The following is a 21,842-nucleotide window of genomic DNA, read 5'->3' as shown; positions in this document are numbered from 1 at the left end:
TCTTCATTCCTTATACCACTTTTGACAAATAAAATTTCTTTTTTATTAAGAAAAAAAATCTTATTCCCAAAAAAATGCTTTGCCCGCCTCTTTTTTGGCACTGTTGTAAAATGCTCCATTGAGCAAACTCTTAAGAATACACAGTCTATTTTGACAAAATAAGTACCCATCTAATTTTTTGGAATTGCTCATAAAATCTATCGTGACAAAGAATTCAAATTTTATGAAAATTCTCATCACAGCATATGCATCTCTTAATACTTCAAAATCAATTACCTTTGATTACATAGTAGCAACTAATGAGTGGTTATGGCTCTACACATCAGCTCTACCTTGTTCTAACTCTCGATTTTGTGTTCGAATATAAAATGGAATAAAAAAGAAACTTAACCTTGGAGGCATTTCTACTGTTTAACTTGTTTTGATTATTCAAGAATCTTATGGTCTTATTGTTAGTTTAGAAAGTGAACTGATTCGCTAGTAGACAGTGACTGTAGTGGTTAAGAGTTCTCATAATGACATAAATTTTTTTTTCATAGATACAATATTTTCTTCTATAATCATTCAACTTCTCACTAAAGAAGGCAATTAGATGTCCATTTTGACTTAAAACAGCTTCAATTCTCACATTGTATGCATCACGCTTCAGCTCGAATATTTGATTAAATTTGAAGGAGCTAGAATAGGGGGCTCGAGTTATTTATTTCTTCAAACATCAAAATTATCCCATGCTTATTTGACCGGTGAATCTTTCTAAATTGAGATCAATGAGGCTGCTATAGAGCTAAAATTTTTGATAAACATTCTATAAAAATAAGTGAGTGCAAGAAAATGACATATTTGATTGAACCATGGGTTGAATCAATTCACAATTGCCTCAATTTTAGTGGGTTTTTTCTCAATACCAACAATTTAAACGATGCATCCAAGAAAGCATATTTACGGTGCCAGAAGGGATATTTCTTTGGGTTGTCATCTAGCTACTATTCTAAAAATTCCAAAACTCTATCGTTGGTTCTACAAATTCTCATTCTTTGAATAATTGTACACCAAAATATTATCAAAATACTCAATCAAAATTTTGTTGAAGGCTTAGAAAACACCATTCATTAGTCTCATAAATGTAGTTTTTCACTCATCCTCGGGCATCATCCGAATCTGAATATATTCTCTGCGCCGATCGACTTAAAAAATACGCTAATTCCATACAACTGATCCAACAAGTCATTCAATATAGAGTTATACATGCATAATTTTTGTTAAGGAATGGGGAACCAATATTTAATGATGATCTTGTTCAGTGTCATGCTATCAATGTGCATACATCACAATTTAATTTTTTTAGGCACAATCAATGTTGGTACCACAGACAAATTGATATTCTTATAAACCCCTTTTCCATCAAATCCTCAGTCTTCTTTTGTAGTTCTTCATACTCTACTGGTTGCATCAGAAAAGCTGATTGGTTGGGGAGCACTAATCGTAAGATGAGATCTATGGTATATTGAATCTCGTGTCGAGGTGAAATCCAGGTGATAGGTTGTTAGTCATAATGTCTTAAAACTCTTTTAATAGGGCTGCACTATGATAGATATTGACTTTTATGTCTCAATGCTCTATAGTATCTCCAAGGTTAGTACCACTAACACCTCTTTCATAATCTGTAGGAATATTGCACGAGGCATTATAATTTTCTTCTCTATTTCAATACTCATGGATGTTGATTCCTTCAATGGCAATAATATAATATGCTTCCCGTTTTTAATAAATGAATATATTTTTATTGCCATTATGAAGTGTACTCCTATCATACTGTAACTTTGGACCAAACAAAATGTGACGTATTTATAGGTATGACGTCACACCACATATGATTCTATAGTTTGTTTCTAATAAAAATTTTATTTGACATCTCTTGTCAACATTTATCTCATTCTTTTCTTTAATCAAGTTATGGAAATGGGATAAGAATACTCTAAGTAGTGAGGATTAATTTATTCACCATCTATGTAGACATCACATTATCACAATTAATTTTGTCTATAATGAGGTTGCACAGCTTCCTCTTCATCATGCAATGAATACGGAAGATGTTGTGCCTAAGTTGTTGCTTCCTCTTGGGTTTAGTTTGGAGAACTCCTCAAACAACAAATATTCCACTCTCATTTGCAGTTAGTTGATACTCCTTACCATTATCCTCATCCCCAGAGTTTATACTATCTATTTTTTCTATTGCACCTTGCTCAATAAGAGAAATTACTTTTCTATTTGGGCAGTTGAATGCAATGTGCTTATATTTGTGATACTTGATATACTTCATGGCTGGGAATGTCTTCTGAGTATTCTTTCGATCAATTTTTTTTTTCATCCTGTGGGTTTGGCACTCTAATGGGTGTGCTCTTATTGCCCAACCTAATGGTCAACTTTTATTTGCAGGGTGGGTAGATTTGATGCTACTATGCTATTTCTCCACAATTAGGACTAAGGTCATACATCGTGCAAGGTCTAGTAGAATGCCTCAATCCTCAAAGGCACTGAGCTATGTTATTTTTTCTCTGGATCTTCTAACTCACACTTTAACATGAATTGTTTAAATTTAGTTATGTACTTTTCTACTGATATGTCCTTCTATTGTAAATGGTAAAGTCTCAAAAGGATGTCCGATCTATAGTGTTCTCGGAGGTACTCGTGCTTCATCTCATTCTTCATTTTGGACCAATTCTTGATCTTGCCTTTTCTCCTTACGCCGGTGCAGGTGCAGGTGCAAATACTTCAATTTCTCCCACCGTAGATTATCTTTATTCTTTAACAAAATAACAACTAACTTCACCTTTTGTCAGGTAGAGTGCCCATGACTTTGTACTTAAAGACCACATTTAGAGAAATTAAATAAACTCATATGGATCTAAATGACCATCAAAATCTAACAAATTAACCTTATCTCTACAGTTATCCTCTCTCATTCTATAGTCATTGCTGAACCAATGTTGCATTAATATTTTGTCACTTGAGGTTCTTAGTGAATAGGGTTTTCATTACCTTTCCTCATTGAGTGATCACTGTTGTTGCTGTGAATGATTTTCCCGCGTTGTCTTCTTTTAAAATCAACGAGTCTACGCTGTAGTTGAATATTTTCTCACCACATATCCTCCATGTTAAGCTCTTAGACATTTCTCTGAGGATTTCTCCTTTGGGTCATGGTGACTTGCTCCTCAGTTTAGGTTTTCAGCTAATTTTGGATTGTAACGGTCTGTTTGGGGCAGCTGCAGCTTATCCAGTTTATCGTGATAATCTGGTGATAAACAGCTGATCTAAATAAACTGTCTGTTTGTTTGGTTTGTGCGTTTAGAGAACTGTTGATTCTTGAAAAAAAATGATCAATCTGCCTCTGTTCTGGATAAACTGCAGCTGTTGTTTGTGCGTTTTGTAAACAACTTGTTTGTATATTTTATTACAAATTTACCAACCTTCTTAATGCAATCATAAAAGAAAGAAAAATGTGAATTATTAGAACTTGAAAATACAAAATATTCTTAAAATTAAAGTTCAAAATGTTAATACAAGAAAATACCAAAATACAAAATATTTATCACTCAAATATTTCAGATCAAATCACAGAAATACAATTACCTAAACAAAAGTGAAATACATCATAACACGCTAATATGTACTATAATGAGACCCGAAAAAGAAGAAAATATAACATGTTTGAATAACGAGGAAAAAAATTATAATGTTGACTTTAAAATGTAGCAACATATCACGACCAATGCTGCCCGGCTTTGACACTCCAGAACCCTGGGCAAACCTGTCCGACTAGGATACTGTACAAATGGAAGCACTCGAACTAGAAGCGGTGTTATGAAATCGTGATGCTGATGAACTTCTAGCAGCTGTGTCCAGTTGGGATATCATAGAAACCGACGTACTGTCGGCTCACTTAAAGAAAGTGCAGTTGTCTTGTCCTTTTGCCCACCGCGGGCACCTGTAAAATTGCCTCCCGTAGCTATGTGAATGGCGTGATGTGAGTAAAAAGGACGGTAACCCGCACCGACACATCACTTGCCCGAATTTCCCTGAATATCTGGAACTCATAGTTCTGCAATTTTTAAAAAGAAAATAGATTAGTCAAAAAATTAATGAAATAAAGAAAATATACTTACCATTAGGCCTATAAATTGAATAGCAACGGTTGCCCTAATATACATGGGCCATCCAAGCTGCCAGTAAATTGAATTTCCAGCTTTTCAAGGAAGTTAAAGAAGCAAAGCAAGACATCTTACCATTACCATTCAGAATAACAAAGCCAGCTAAAATTCTCTATATACTGTTGCCATTCAAAATACCAATGATGCAAAACCTCTCTTGATATTCACAGACTAAAAATTTACTGGAGATAGCACTCAAATATCAGCAAAGCACTCCAATGATGCAAAATACCAATGATGCAAAACCTCTCTTGATATTCACAGACTAAAAATTTACTGGAGATAGCACTCAAATATCAGCAAAGCACTCCAATCAATTCATCCAGCAATGTACTAATATATAACACATAATTCATGAATTGGCATACATAGCACGCAATTCATATGTATTTACACACCTAACACCTAATTTTCATATAAAAAACTATCAACACACCCATGGTATTGTACTCACCAAACATGCAACACCCATGTAATTACAAAAATGAATTGTTCTTCATAGAACTAGCATTTGCAAACCTTGAAGATATAAATAGCATTTTTCAAAACAATTAAAGTAGTGAGTTGGTGAAGACACATGGTAGCATTGAAGAATTGACTCTAAATCGAGTGATTTTAACTTGGCCCAAACTAATTTTAATTTAAATTGAGTTCGATTTTGACAGAATTATAATTTTTCGATATCGAGTCAAGTTGAATTCACTCGAATTTGATGAGATATCTTCTTTGGCCTTGAGTTATGATGCTTGGTTCCAAAGCTCCTCCAAGTTCTACTAAATCATAATCAATATAGGACCAGCCCAAATATCATATAAAAATCCCAAGTCAAATATGCGTTTGTACATGCATGCTTCCAAATGGAAGTCTATTAAATGGAAAAAATGCTGAAACTCAATCCCTGTCTTGACTTTCTTCTCGATGTCAAGAATTCAATGCCAATTATCACCAGTTAATCATTTGGGGGAGAAATACCTAATTTTGAGAATTTATTTAAAAGTTAAAATTTTAATGATAATTAAGTTAAATCAACCCAATCTAACGGCTTATTTGGTTGCTTGTATGTATAAAGCATGATTTTATTTTCACTAACTTTTATTACTGCAATAATAAACTAATTTACGTGAGCACACTAGTTTGCAAAATTTCTTACATCCACCATCATGGAATGTAATAAGTATTGACACTGGTTTATTACTAATTTGATTTAATATTATTTGATGCTGGGTTGAAACTTGAAACAATTTTTATTCTATATCATGTTGCACCTTCTCTGAGAGGCTTATTTGACATGACTTTGTATAGGATCATTTGCTGAAGATGACGTTGGTAGGCATGGTATCAATATGCCATCTGTTGTGGGCGCTACGAATGCAAGCAGAGGTTTAGAAGTAGCTGTTGCAAATCTTCAAGACTATTGTAATGGTCTGTACGTCTTAGTTGCTTCCTATCAATTTGTTGCTGTTATTTTTTGCAGTTTTTACATACATACCACCCAATTCCTATGTATTTACATATTTAACACCTAAAGTTTGAATTTTGCATATATACCACCCAAATCTTCCATATCACATAAAAATACCATTATTTTAACTTTTAAAAAGTGAAATGTACCTTTTCATGCATTGGTAAGTTGGCATATATAAAATTGAAGTTTAGGTGTTGGATATGTAAGTACATAAGAATTGAGCGGTTTGTATGTAAATCTTCCTTATTTTTTTATCCTGATTCTTCTAAAGGATAAAGGATTTTGGTTGTGCATATGTTTTCTGCAGAATTGGAGAATAGGTTATTGTCCCGGTTTGATGCAGCCTCACAGAGGAGAGAATTATCAACTATGGCAGAATGTGCAAAAATTCTGTCTCAGGTAGGATTCCCTATTCAATGTGGATAATTTTAAGTTAAATTGGGTTAAATTATAGAACAAATAATTGAAGGATGCATGGGCGACTCCAGCAGCTCAACTCCAAATATAATAACTGCTTTGTTGAAAATAAATCTGGTGTCCACATTTTTTTTGGAAAGATCCTCAATATTTAATTATCTGGTAAGATGAATTTGACATTTGATCTTGACCTGCTTTATCACATTTTTTATGCATGTATTGTCCTTTTGGCTTTAAACATACCGTATTAATTATTTTAAAAGCAGTGGAACAACATCTTGCAGTTAATGACATTGTAGTCTTACTAAAAGGAATGACTATGGTCTTCTCAATCTTCACATTTTATAACATATTTTGCTCAAAATATACTTCAGGTATTGATATCTATAGTATGAGCTTATGTGCAATTTTACCAATGAATCATGTAGATTGAAATGAGAGCTGAACCTGGCATGTAATGGAGATCGCACATTCCACATTGTGGAAAAGCGGTGCATGATAAGGCTGGAATGTTGTGTTTGATCTAAGTGTATGTAAAATTAATGGCCTTTTGGTCAAAATGTGTATATTGATTTAAAAATAAGCGATATCTGATTTCTCTATTAATTATGAAGGTTAAAGGTTCAAAATTTGAGAGGATGATGTAAAGAATAATAGTGAAATGGAGAGCAAGATTTATTTTGAATTTATTGTGCTAAATTGCATCATTTGCATCATCAATCTCTGAAATCTGTCTAAAGTATGTGCAGTGAGTGGACACGGAGCGACCATGGTATATAGAGTTTGACAATTGTTTAACATGGACTATTCAATCTTTTTTTTATTACGAATCATTTAGTTTTAGGTTGATAGGAGTACTGATATAGGATAATTAATGATCTAGCGTTTGTGATATAACATAAGATGAGATGCACAATGAAACACAAATGAAATTCACAAATGTCTGGTTACTAACTCATTCTTTTATTAAAAACTTGTTGCTTTTTATGTAAGAACAATAAATACATAATCATTATAGAAGTTAAATTAACAATCGCTTGTTGCTCCCTACTCTATTAAAGAGATTGCTATATTGTTTGGATAATCTAATTCCATGTACCCAAAACCAGGCATTTTAAGCACTTACTAATTGGGAAGGACTTGGGGGTGATGGATCCACCCATCTTCTCTCCACCTTGTGTGAATCTCTCCTCACGCGGAATCATTTCAGATGCTTTGGTAGATGTACTCTTGTTGCTTGATCTTGGGTATGATGATTCGTGCGATGTACTGCTTCTCTACTTTCAATGCTAGTATTTGTACGCTATGTAGAGACTAATACCATTATAACTGTATCACATTGCTGATAGATAATTTCAACCCTTTAAGAAATCCTGTCATAGCGTGTTTTTTAGTTCTCACATTTTAGCATGATTTTTTTAAATTCAGCTGTGTACTCCTCTACAGATAAATCTTTTAGGTGTATATTGTGAAATTTTAAGAAGACATCCGACTGATATTATGGGAGAAGATATTTGCTTATTTGCGCCACATCTCCTAATTCATCTTAAATCATGTAGTGATCTTGTTTTTCTTTTCTCCCTGTTGGAGGTGTTTCAGATTTTTCCACCACAAATAAACACTCATTGAGTTTGATGGCTGCTAATTTGACTCTCCTGTCTTGTGGAATATCTTTGTACTTAAAGATTCCTTCCATACTTTGAATTCATTCAATGAACGCGTTTGGACTTATACGATCGTTAAAATCCTGCAAGTTGATTTCTCAAAGTCATTTTATTTCCTTTAATATTAATGCCGAATCGCCAGAGCATTCATTCTTCATCACTGAAAACTTTTTTTGTGAAAGGGGTTAACCTCTTTTTGATATGGTGAATCATCATTATGGCTCATATGATCTCTCCGGGTGACTTCTTTTAAATTCTACAAGCCTTTATTGTAATTAAAGAATTTCATTATGCATATCATCCACAGTGATCTCTTGGATACTCCTCGGTGTGTTTCTCCTAGGTGGCATTGTGTCTCTCTCCCAAATTAGATTTTTTGCTTAGCCAGGAAGGGTGGCTTAGGTTTAGGGTTAGGATTTGGAAAGAGTTTTGGTTGGATAGATGAATTATGTTATATGTTTAGAAGTGGGAATCAAATCTCTAAAGTTTTAGGGTTTGGATGATTTTGTTACAAGATTTTATTGTCTCAAGGATTGGATATCATAGGGAGATGTTATAGAATGACAAAAGGAAGGAAGTAGCTGAAGTCGGGGGAGATTGGAAGGGGATAAAAGGGTTTCGGCTGCTTTCTTGGATGAAGACAGCAGGGAGCACAACCACCATAGCGATATTTCTCCTAAGACTGCCCACTAGTTTTGAAGAAGTCATACGCACACTACTTGAACGTGAAAAAAGATACAACACTCCTTGAGGGAGGGAGAAACTGGAAAGCAATGGCTAATGTAAAGTTTCGACAGCAATCAAATTCATAATTCCAAAAAAACGCTTTATAGATGTTTTGCTTTGATAAAGTTTTAATAAACTCCTTTAAAATCAGTAAGGAAACAATTTAAAAGACAAGAAAACTGATAAAAATCATCCAAAGGTGTTATTGAAAGTAATAAATCTAATGAAACTTGATTATAGGAAAAATTTTAAATGTATTTTCTATATTAGGTGACCTAATTAGAGACTAATTGCAGTTCGTCTCTTCTATTAAAGTTATTCCTAAACTATAGAGATTGGAGTGTAAATAAGTATATAAACTATGTTTTTGATTGAAAATAAGAGAACGAGTTGTTTTCCTTCACATGGTATCAGGGCCATGCATGACTCGTCGCTGATAGTTTGCTCCTTGATTTGGTTTCATTCCCCTCATGCAAGTGCGACTTTGTTTGCATCGTTTGTCTGTATGTCAAAGAAGAATGATTCGACGAACAATGGGTATTTTTCGTGTCAGCATCGTCTTGCAGATGACTATATTGTTCGTCACTTTCCCAGATGTGATTCGACTTCATCCTACGACGTCAGTCGCAACTCAAGTGTTGTAGTTCATCGCGAATGGTCATCTCTTACGGTGTTCGTCAAATTTTTTTGTCTTTGGCGATCGTCAAATTTTTTGTCGAGTTGTTCGTCTCCTACGGCTCGGTATCGTTCGTCTCTGGCATTTGTTTCATCCTTCGGCTCATCTGTACCATCTTGTCTGTGTCTTCATGTTGAATCCATTCGGAAGCAGTTTGGCTTATTGGTTTGCCTGAAAGAGATGACAGGATAATAACATACGAGATTAGTTTCGCCTCATCTCGTATTTCAGCGAACAATATAATTGAGATTAGTTTATTCAGTCTCTTTGATTATCTAGTGATAACCATATATGACAAATAAAAACATGAGACAAATTTGGTTTCATCAATTATTAAAATTACTGATGAAAATTTTAATGATATCAATTATTTTTATTGAAATAAAACTATGAGACTCTACTTGAGAAATATTTTTCAAGAGAGCCACCTCTTTGATAATCACTCAGCTGAAATTGATCCGAATTATTTTGAGCATGAGAATTGATGCTTAGCTCTTGATACAAATACAAAATTCTATCGAACCTGATCAATATGGTCATTATTCATTACGACTGTATGAAAGATGTGATTGAAGAATTGACATTTGTGTTTTCTGGGAGAGAATATTACTTGAATCTTTGATGTATGTAAGGAGCTATATCGAGTTGAATAGTATGATCAATCACTTAACACTTATCTCATGCACTTTAAATGTGTTTATGAAGAATTGATTGCATTATTGCCCTTTTGTATTGATGTCTAGATTTAATAGACTCAAAATGAACAAATGACTATTATGAGTTTTTCAGCTGGTCTCAACTCTTAGTATGAAGACGTCAAATCATATCTTCTATCTGACCTTGGAGACACGCTCTTGGTAGTCAGAAGAATTCATACATTAGTAAACCTCAGTTATTGAAGTGAAACTTCAAATTCTAGATATCAAGGCTTTACGGTAATTTGCTACTACTGTCATGCACCTGCTCATACGAAGAGAACGTGTCAAAGGTTGCTAAAAAAGAATCAAAAGGTTGTTCTAGATCACAACCAACTCACATGGTCGCTACTAATGAGATTTCTGAAAATTAGACTGAATTTCTACAGATGAATTTGCTAAATTCATCCAATTTCAAGAAGCATTTAGGAAATCTCTCTTTATCATGCCCTTGATGTGTCAGATAATAATGATACTTGCCTTCATTCCTCTTCCATAGAATTTGCTATTGATTCTGGTGCTATAGATCACATGATAGGTAATCCAAAACTCTTCTTTACCTTTTATAAACCTCTTTTTTCTATCTCCTTAGTAGATGGATCTACCTCAAATATTTTTGATTCCGACATCATCAATATTACACCTACATTGACTTTATAATTCCTTTTCTTAGTTTAACTCAATTTTCTTTTAATCTTATCGGCAAAATTTTCCGTGCTTGTAATTGTTATATCTTATTCTTCCATGACAATTGTCTTTTTTAGGATCTTATGACAGAGAAGATTTAGTAAAGGGCAAAAGTCGAAGGGCTACATTTTGTTTAACGAACTGCCTTGATCCATCGCTTGTTCCAGCACTTTATCTTCTTTTGAAGTCCATCGTCGATCAGGCATCCATCACTGCTAATGCTAAAAAAATTATACCCTCAATTTGAGCAATTATCATCTTTAGATTGGGAGTCATGTCAATTTGCTAAATACCATCGTTTGTCTTTTGTTCTTAGGGTTAATAAAAAAGTTATTCCTAGTTTTGAGTTGATTCATTCTATTGTTTTGGACATTATTCTATCTTATCTAATGAATTTTGATATTTTGTCACATGTGTGGATGATTTTTCTTCTATGACTTGGCTTTATTTCATGAAATCTCGTACTGAGTTATTGTCACATTTTCAATCATTTTATGCTGAAATTAAAATTCAATTCAGTGTTTCAGTTAAGATTCTAAGAAGTGACAATGCCAAATATTATTTTTTGCGCACCTTTTCTGACTACATGACACAAAATGAGATGCTTCACTAGTCATCCCGTGTCGATACTTAAAATGAAGTAGTTGAAAGGAAAAATAGGCATCTTGAGACACCTATAACTCTTTTGTTTTAAATTAATGTTGGTTGTAGTAGTTTCTACTACATGTTTGTTTATCAACTTGATGACCTCTAATGTTTTACAGAACCATATACCTTACCAAGTTTTATTTCCAACTAATTACCTCATTCCCATTGAACCAAGTATTTTGGGTGTATTTGTTTTATTCGTGATACCCGTCCACAAGTTTCTAAATTGAATCCTAAGTCAATAAGATGTTTCTTTCTAGGACGCTCATTTCTTTATAGGATACTCTCGTTTGCAAAAATGGTAAAATTCTTTTCCCGTCTTAAAAATGTATATGGCTTCTGCTGATGATACCTTTCATGAACAAATTCCATTCTTTCGTGATTCATCATTGTCTAAATCATCATAAGATTCTGATGAGTTGTTAATTCATCACATCATCTATTCAGATCATGGTTTAGCTCCAACTCCACCACCAGTGTCTCAACCTAGACCACCAATCACTAATGTTTACTCTAGAAGACCTCGTCCCCCTGATCCTAGTTTGACACCGGTATCATCTTCTTTGTGGATCCTCCTCGTAGTGACCTTACATATTGCTCTTCAAAGAGGTAAATGTCAATGTGCCTCTCTCATTTCCTCGTGCTTAGCATAATCAATCTTCTACTTTTTGCTCTCTTATTGTTTCTCTTGACTCCGTTGAGGTCCCGAGATCTGTTCAGCAAGCCCATCCTATTTTGGGTGGCGGGTAACAATGCTTGATGAAGTGAATGCCTTAATTGAAAATTAAACTTGGGAACTTACTAAATTATCTTCTAGCAAGAAGGTTGTTAGTTGTAATGGGCCATTGCGATTAAGTTTCATTCCTGTAGCTTGTCTTAAGGCTCGGTTGGTTGCTAAGGGTTGTGCTTAAACTCATCAGATTGACTAATTGGATATGTTATCTCTAGTAGCTAAGTTTACTTTGATTCGTCTATTTTTTTCCTTAGCCGCGATAAATATTTAACCCCAACATGAGCTTGATGTGAAGAACGACTTTCTGCATGTTGATCTTTTAGAAGAGGTATACATGGAGAATTTTATAGGTTTGTTGTTCAAGGGGATCTGGGAAAGCATGCCGTCTTCGGAAGTCATGATTGGATTGAAGCAAAGTTCTCGGGTATAGTTTGGAAAATTTGTTGAAGCAGTAGAAAAGTTTGAGATGCAAAAAAGTAAAAGTTATCACACTATATTTTACTGACATTCTTCTTCTGGGAGTATTTTATTTGTGGTTTTTATTGATCATATTATTATTACTGGAAGTACTGTGCGGAGATATCATCGAAATCATTTTATCATAATCAATTCAATACTAAAGATTTGAGTTCCTTGAAATACTGCTTGGGGATTGATGTATTAAGGAGCAAGAAGAGTATCTTTCTACCTTAGCAAAAATATATTTTGGATTTGTTAGGAGAAACTTGGAAATCATGGGCAAACTGTGCAACATTGTGTAACTTCATAATTAGTAACTTATCAAGGACGAAGATCCTTTTAATGATTCTGAACGATATAAGAAGTTAGTGAAAAAATTCAACTACCTCACAATTATTCGCCCATACATTTTTTTATTCTGTTAGCATTATATGTCATTTCATGTCTCCCCCTACAGTTCATCATCAGTCAGCTTTGGGACTTATTCTATATCAAAATCACGGGCATTGAAATATTGAATGTTTCTTTGATGCAAATTGGGCAAGTTTCAAGATTGATCGAAGATCCATTATTGGATATTGTATATTTGTTGGTGGTAATTTGGTCTCATAGAAGAGTAAGAAACAAAATGTAGTGTCACGATCTTTTGCATAGTTTGAGTATCGAGCAATGACATAAGCTTCAAGTGAATTGATGCGGGTCTCCCAATTCTTATATGCGATGGGTTTTAGGATGACAGTTTCAGTAAAGTTGTGATGTAGTAACCAAACTGCAAATCGTATTGTTTCAAATTCGGCCTTCCATGAACAAACTAAGCACATTGAGATAGATTATCATTTTGTTTGTAAAAAGATTAAACAAAATTTGATTTCTACAGGTCACTTAAGGTCGGGGAACAACTAGATGATATACTCACAAAGACCCTTAATGGAGCTAGGGTCACTTATATTTGTATTAAGCTATGCATAATGCTTCAGCTTGATGGGGAGTGTTGTGGAAAGTAATAAATCTAATTCTGTATGTTAGGAAGCTTGATTATAGCTAGTTTAGTTATAGGAAATCTAATTTATCTATTTTTCATATTAGGTAACTAATTAGAGAAAATCTAATTGCAGAATCTTTTCTCTATTAGAGATATTCTTAATCTATAGATATTGGAGTCTATATAAGTAAAATAAGTTTTCAAGTGAAAAAGAAGAGATATAGCTGTTTTTCTTTACAAAAGGAAAGAACAACACCACACTTTGGTACAAGGTGTCTCCCCTCGAAAGTGATCAATAATATCTGTATGGCATTTGAAGCATAGATGCTCCATAAGCACGCATATGAAGATAAAAATTGGAATTTTATTTCATTATTCAGTATCCGTTGATTTTTTTATATACCCAAAGGTTCTTATTTTTAAGTCTAGAAAAAATAACTAAAAATTTAGGTGCTTCTTGCAATTTATTAAAATCTACTCAAAATATTATGTTTCTATGCATTCTTCATTAATTATACTTGTAGAAACTCTTCCTTTTGTTTCAATTTTTAAATTTCTTTAGGATCTTGTCAAATGAGAAACTATTTACTCAAAACAAAGAAGCAGCAAGGAGATGACATGACTCGATGCTAAAGGGGGTGTGTGAATAGTGGCATAAGCAAAAGTGTGACAACGGGAATACTAATAGGGCCTGAAGTAATGACATCAATGGTTGGTGGAGCGGCAACTACCACTAAGATTATAGTTGTGGCGAGTGGGCCCTACTAATGGAACAATTAGCGAAAATAACAGGTTAAAATATCAATAGAGGGAAACATAGTGTAGTTGCGTGATAAAATGAGGACAGCCATGGCACAGTGAAATTGCAACATTAATTAGTGGAAAACAGGAATAACATAACAATTATCAGTGATAATTATTCTAAACTCCATGTGCCGATTGGAATTCGGTGGGTTGAGTTGAAACTCTGTCATAATCTGTAGACTCTAACAGTCTACTTAACATATTATATAACACATTCCGTTTGTATGGGAGTCATCGTTCGTAGGCATATTTTCACATTTGAGATGAACTAGGTAACAAAAACTAAAAGGCAGTGTATGAATTTCTTTCCAAATGACGGATTTTCAAATAAAATATTCTTCATGTAAAATTTTATGAAATCTTTAATAGATCTTTGGTCAGGGGAAGGTGGAGGCCTTAGTGGAGGTAAATTTTTATTGGATGTGTGTGTGTGTGTGTGTGTGTGTGTGTGTGTATAGTTTGTTCAAGGACCTTCATATATATTCCAGATGTTAGATGAGAATTATTGGCGGACTTTAACCATTTAATTTATCTATTTTGTGATTAGGCCTGGCATCACTTATTAAAATCAAGATAAGAAACTGCAACTTCTGAACAGGGACTTGGATTTGAAATAAGTCTAACAAGGGTACATTTGATTTTGTTTGGCAGTTCTAGGAGTTTTCTTTCATTATTGATGAACTAGATGACAATCATAACTTGTTTGGTGTGGCATCTTCTCTTCAATTATTTGGGATCAAATTACAGAATGATCATGGCATATTAAGCCCCGAGTCTTGTTATTGTGTTTTTTTTAGCTTCATGTGTAACTGAGCTGTGTCAGTGTTGGTTATAATGAAATTCATACCATTTGATATTATCATAGCTCTTAGAATTATTCGTTTTGTGCTATTTTCTGCAACCCTCATTTAAGGGAAATTTGCATATATATACTACACAATTCTTATGTATTTACATATCTAACACCAAAAATTTGATATTCTTATATATAACACTTTAATGTCATTATCACGTCAAAACATATGCAAGAAAATGTGTATTTCACATTAAAAAAATAGTATTAGTGACATTTTTTATGTGATATTAGAGATTTGAGTGTTGTGTGACAAAATATGAAACTTTCGGTGCTTGATATGCAATACATAAGAATTGTGTGGTATGTATATAAGTCACCATTTTTAAACTGTTTATTGTTATTTTTTATTTAGTAGTATGAATTCCAATCAGATAATTGAGCATGTCTTACCCATGCAGTGTTTGTTCTCATGATCAATTTATTGACTCGCCTTTGTAGATCCTAGATAACAGATTTTCATGGAAAGTCTTAAAAGCAATTAAATATATCTCCCCAAATAACTTGAAAAGTTTTTAAGCCTGTCTGTTTGGGAAGGCTAGAGATAGGTTCACTTATTTTTGGTAGACTACCATTATATTTTTCCCTCCTTTGCTATTGATTGCAGTTTAACAGGGGCACCAGTGCCATGCAACATTATGTCGCATCTCGGCCAATGTTTATTGACGTGGAAATCATGAACACAGACACAAAAATGGTTCTTGGTGATCAGGGTCTGCAAGCAGGCCCAAGCAACATTGCACGTGGCCTTTCGGCACTTTACAAAGAAATCACAGGTTAGTAGAACTCTTTTGAATCAAATTTGGGAAATTTACATACATACCAGACATTTCTTATGTATTTACATATCTAGCACCTATAATTTGATATTTACACTTATAACACCTTGTTGTCATAAGCTTATGTATGAAAATGTGTATTTCAATTTTAAAAAGTAGTAATAGTGTTATTTTGATGTGTGTTAAAGATTTGAGTGGTATGCATGTATTGTGAATGTTAGATGTTAGATATGTAAATACTTGAGATTTGTGTATGTAAATTCCCCATCAAATTTTTTATGTGAGTAGTAATTAGTTGTATGCAACTTGAGCTGCTGCGATTCTTGCAGAAACTGTTCGCAAAGAGTCAGCAACTATACAAGCTGTGTTCCCCTCTGCTAATGATGTCATGTCAATTCTTGTGCAGGTAGCTTTGAGGGATTTTTTCCTCAGTATTTATGTGCAAAAACTTGCAATATTTTAATACCTTTGGCATTCCATCAAATAGTATTTTATTGCTTTGTACAGCGTGTATTGGAGCAGCGCGTGACAACCATCCTTGATAAGTTGTTAATAAAGCCCTCTCTTGTAAACTTACCTCCAGTTGAACATGGTGGTCTGCTAATTGTAAGCCATTATGTTGCTTGCACGCATTGCTGAGTGAATACAACGTCATGGGGCTCTTTTGGTCACATATGTAATTTTGAATTTATTCTGCAGTATTTGAGAAATCTTGCAGTGGCATACGAAAAGACACAGGAATTAGCTAAAGATTTGCGAGCAGTTGGTTGTGGAGATTTAGATGTTGAAGGTATTTAAAAACTGTTGTTGCTTTCTGAAATGAGATTGTCTTTTTGGTCCATGTACCGTAATTGTTTCATTCATGTTAAAGAGCTAGGAATTGGTGGGTTTTAACTAGTTTAGAGCATGTAGGATTATGCCTGGGGGTTTGCAACTAGGTTGGTGCTTTTAGGGCCTAGGATTCACCTTGAAGGCATAAAACTCAGACTTATTAGGGTAAATTGAAGATTACCACAAGGATTGAATTTGTTGGCTCTCCAGTATGCAAAATAAGCAGAATTTGATACCATTACCTTAGTTCTAGTTCTTATATACCTTGATTAAAAAGTGATAAACCTAATGAGAGGTCTAGATAAGGCAGCAAACAAACTCTAAACCAATGCAATTAATCAGAGTAGACAACTAATAAGGTTGCACATGCTTTCAAGGTTCGTGCATATATAAACTGAAAATATTTTAACATCATCTTTATCATTAAGGTTGTCCCAATTACTTGTAGTCAACTTTCTAAACCCCTTTTCTTGTTTGAATCTAACATACTGTATTCTGCATTTCTTAGACTATCTAGTGTTTTGTCTTGGTTCCCTAGTTTGCGTGTTCAGAGATCTTGTTCAAATCTTGTTTTATCTTTTTAGAGACTAGTTTACACATGGCCACATTCATATAAACTTCATAAGTAGACTAAACCTGCCAAATTAGGGAAGTAGCATGAATGGTAACTTATTATTTGTCTTTAATGTAAATTATTTTAATATGTATTGCAGACATGAGACACTTATAGTTATATTAGATGGATTATGATATTTAATTAGCCATATCTTGGTGTGAAATAGTGAAATAAATTTCCCACTAGCATGAACCTTGGGCAAAGATCATGTTATTTACACATTTGGTGTGGTCTCTCTATCTCTCCCTCTCTGTGCGCTCTGCGCGCGCGCGTGCATGTGAGGGTGGGAGAGTGGGCGGGCGTTCGTACGTGGGTGGGTTTGGATATAAAAAAATTTACATACATATCACAATTGTTATATGTTTACATATCTAATAACTAAAGTTTTATATATATATAGAGAAAAAAACCCAATGGCTAATATATTAAAGAGGAAAATATACAGATAGGTCTTATGAGTGAGCCTAAAAGAAAACCCAACCCATATAATACAACACCAAAATCTCAAAGAAGAAAAGATACATATAAGGTCAAAAAATCAAAACAAACAACGGGCACAAAGCGCTAGGGACATCCTAATTTAGTCATCCCTCTGCCTCTGGTTCTCGGAAGGGAGTCGGCTAACAAATTGGCGAGGTGTGTACCATTACCCGAAGTAACCAAAGTATCATCTATCAGATTCCTGAGCTCAAGTAGGACTCCATTCTTTTTCTTCCTCCTGGATGTGTAAACTTGTCATTCCTTATCCGAGGATTGACTCATATGGTCAATGGATTGATCCAAAGGTGGTCGGACATGTGTAGGCTGTTGTACATCATAAACCCCATGCGCCTGAGTATCATTAACATTGTGCTCGACTGATGAGGCGGTAGAGAAGCAGTTGAAATATTGCCACCTGTAACATCAATAATAGGCTCTAGGACAGGTTAAGTATGAAAAATTTCCCTCGCTAAAAATTTCCCTCGCCACCACGAAAAGAGGTTCCAAAGACGGAAACTACAATATTGTGTGGAGGCTGAATGATTGACATATTACCTGCAATGATAGTGACATCTTCAGGGGTATCATTTTGATGTTCAATAGTGTGAGTAACTTGGAGCTGATCAGGAGGAGATAGAAACACTGCCTCTGGCAGAGCATTTTATTTTTTTGGTCCGAAGTGAAATTATAGATGGTGACATTGAAAACTGGAGTGGCCGAACATACGACAGTTCGCACAATACGAATGGAAGGACTCAATCACTACCTTTTGCCAATGTCCATGGTGTTGTGCGTCTAGCCAAATTTGTTCAGAAGCGACTGAAGTGAGGTTTCTTTCAATAAGTACTCTGGGTTCAGATGGACATGAAATATTGAAAGTAGGAATGTCTGTTTTGAGTGACTTACCATAAGTGAGACAATAGAGTACAACACCTTTTGAGTTAAATAGTGAAATTTCAGGCCAGAGAGGTGAATCCAGACCGAAATGATTGGTGGGTCCGGCAAATGATTGGTGGTTCCGACTGTGGGTCAAAATCCACACACCATTTCAAGATCTCAATTGCTCTGTTATCAATCCAAATTACCCTTCTAGCAAATAATCGTGTGTAATACTCTTCATTATTAAGTTGAATAAGAATGTGTTTTCTATCTAAAAGTCCAATTTTTCAATCCCCAATTGTATGCATAAGCTCAAATTCCTTACGAATAATCTCTATTTTCGGATGACCATAAAGAAATTTCCCGACCAAGTTCAAACAAAAGGAGAAAACAAGTTGAAAATATTCAGCTTCTGTAAAAAAATGACAGACTCTCATTCTTTCTTCTAAATTTCTTGATGTCCTCCGCCAATTCAAAAGGAGGGAAATAACACGATTTAGGAGTACATGAAGCGTGGACACCCGCCAGGGTGAGTAGCATACGTTCTGTCGGAAGCCATCGCAATCGCCAGGAGGCACGGCGAAAGAAGGGAAACCTTGCAGTTTCTGCTCGAGCCCAAGGATTGCGGAAGAGAAAAAAATTTGCGAGGAAGAAGACGAGAGGTGACGATTTCTGCTCGAGTCCGAAGAACACGGAAGAAAAAAACGCGGCGAGGAAGAAGAGAGGCGATGACGAGGAAGGAGAGCGGTGGACCTTCCAGACAGGAGGAAAGACCGTGACGACTTTTCGAAATGGCGAAAACGAAGAAGACGCAGCGAAAAGACGACGCTGGAGAAGACGCAACGAGGAGAGGAAAGGATCAGATGCGATAAATGTCCGTAACAGTTGTCAGGGTTCGCCATGAGGCGAAACCCTAACAGAGCCGAGCGTGGGAAGAGACGATGCCATATATATGTGTGTGTATAACACTTTTTTGTCATAATCATACCAAAACCTATGCATGAAAGTGTGTTTCAATTTTAAAAAAATAGTATTAGTGGTATTTTTATGCGAAAAAGATTTGAATGTTATGTTTGTATGTATTAAAATCCCTCACGTAAAAATAGTTTGGAGCTAATTTTTGTTTTCTTTAAAAAAATTTTGAGTGACTAAGATCTATAGTTAAAAGTCACTAATAATTTAAAAAAAAATATTTGAGAGGTTTTTTTTTGAAAGATAGTCACTTTCCTTTTACATGTATTGCCTGCATTAACAAATTTGAATGGACAAGCTTTTACATGAGCTAAATGATAATTTTGAGCTACTTGTATTCCTAGGCATTAAAATCCTTTTTTATGGAAGGTAAAAGTCACCCCTTGCAACAGAACCTAAAAGGAAATCATAGTGGTTCGAAAGGAGGTTGAGCTGATATAGAATTCTAATAAGTAAAAATATTTGATTTTAATATTATTTGTCCACTATTAAAATCATTAGATCTTCTAAATCTAAACACTTTTTAATTTGTCCATCAAGTGTATAAATGAGCTTTAACTACAACAAGAACTCGTTAAAAAAATAAATCACTATTGAATCAACCAATCATAATTGCTTCTAATGATGAATGTGAAGTGTTTCAGAAATTTTCTTTAATTGATGCTTACTAATATCTTGAAAATCATAAAATAATAGTATGAGTTTGAAAGCAACAAACTCAGTAGAAAAAACCCACTGAGTGAAGTATAAACGAAGAGGCACAATATAATTCAAGATATATATAGACTCAATCCTTGTAGCTTGCCGCTGTTCAACTCTCTTCCATGGCTACTACTCCTCAACCACCGACTACTTCAATTTTAAACATTGGGAAGACTTATTTTGTTGATATGGTTGATTCTATTAGATCAGATCAGGTTTTCCCTCAAGTTTATCATGAATCATTCGAAGACTAGGAGGACTGCAACCTTATTAAGAAGACGAGTAGGGAGAGTGACAAACTGGCTCTATTCTTCTCTGATGTTGAAGTTTCCAACCTGGTTAAACAAGTTAAAAATTCACCCTCATTGGGAAATTCCAATCGGGACATCCCGAAATGGAAATCGTTCGAAAGACTTTTGAAGATCTCAAACTATTGAAACTTTGGAAGGTTGACCTCTTTGATGGGAGACACGTGATGAAACAATTATCTAAAGTAGATGACTATGCCAAAATATTTTCCAAAAAATTTATGACAATAGAGGGAAAGTATATGAAACTGCTTAAGTTGTCTCCTGATTTGACCCTAGTCAAGAACCACCTATAGTTCTAATCTGATTTAAACTACCTGGCCTAAAGTTGCACTACTTCAATCACCAAGTCCTCTATTATATTGGACCTGCACTAGAGAGACCTATGAAATTGGATACATCCACCTTCAATCTAACCAGGTCTTCAGTTACAAGAATTCTTGTTGAAAGGGATAACACTCTCCCTGATGTGGACAAAATATGTCTTGATACTGCTCACAATGGGTATTGACAACCAATTGTAGCAGAATAAAGATCCTACTACTGCAATCACTGTAAACTGTTTGGGCACATCCCTGTCAAATGCTTCAGGCTTCACCCACATTTGAGATCGATAGGTCCTAACAACATCATCCACATGGAGGAAAATATAGCAGACACTGTTAATCTTCTATAAATGTTAAATGAGAATTTGACTCACAAGGCTACTCCTCACTAACCAGGCCAGCAGCTTTCGCCTACTGTTGTTGAAGCAGTTCTTCCTCAGATTACAAATACTACGAATTTTGTTGTTGCAGATGCTAACTGAAGTGTCTTGGAACCACCTATTGCGAGAGAAGAGGGTCGAGAGAAGGTACTCAAGTTATGGAGGAGTGTCAGGATCAAGGTGTGCTGCAGGCTGAGTCAGATCAACAGTTTACCCCCATCGAAGATCCACCTATTGTTCAGCTAGCTGAAGATTGACAGATTTACAAATCTAAGAAGAGGAAAAAAAGAATGCTAGATCTCAGTAACTCTCAGGATGACTTTATCATTGTTTAGGGCGAACGCTCACATCTCAGTGTGTTGCTGGACTCCCTCCCTAGATTCAGCGGAAGGGAAAGCAGTATATCCACCGACTACACTCATTATGATTAGGAGTTGTTTCTGTTTGATTTATTTTTGGGGAATACGTTTGTAATCTTTGTGAGTCTCTTTGTACCCACTCGCTAAAATATTTGTATCCTCTTTTTTTTATCAATATATATATATATATATA

The 21,842-nt window shown here is 34.7% G+C and overlaps 1 protein-coding gene across 1 annotated transcript in view; it reads left to right on the top strand.

Moving 5' to 3' along the window:
- The window catches only part of LOC110018345 (exocyst complex component 5), a 63,577-nt gene that overhangs the window by 13,906 nt on the left and 27,829 nt on the right, over window positions 1-21,842 (top strand). Inside the window, exons 7-12 of the mRNA XM_020715630.1 lie at window positions 5,511-5,630; window positions 5,981-6,072; window positions 15,625-15,793; window positions 16,126-16,202; window positions 16,304-16,402; window positions 16,496-16,586. Of these exons, the coding sequence (XP_020571289.1) occupies window positions 5,511-5,630; window positions 5,981-6,072; window positions 15,625-15,793; window positions 16,126-16,202; window positions 16,304-16,402; window positions 16,496-16,586 (648 nt within the window). The remainder of the gene's footprint in view (window positions 1-5,510; window positions 5,631-5,980; window positions 6,073-15,624; window positions 15,794-16,125; window positions 16,203-16,303; window positions 16,403-16,495; window positions 16,587-21,842) is intronic.

Source organism: Phalaenopsis equestris, unplaced genomic scaffold (genome assembly GCF_001263595.1).
Source record: "Phalaenopsis equestris unplaced genomic scaffold, ASM126359v1 Scaffold000012, whole genome shotgun sequence".
NCBI classification, from domain to species: Eukaryota; Viridiplantae; Streptophyta; class Magnoliopsida; order Asparagales; family Orchidaceae; genus Phalaenopsis; species Phalaenopsis equestris.
Note: the sequence above shows the minus strand (reverse complement) of the source record. Positions and strands in the feature narration are given on the sequence as shown.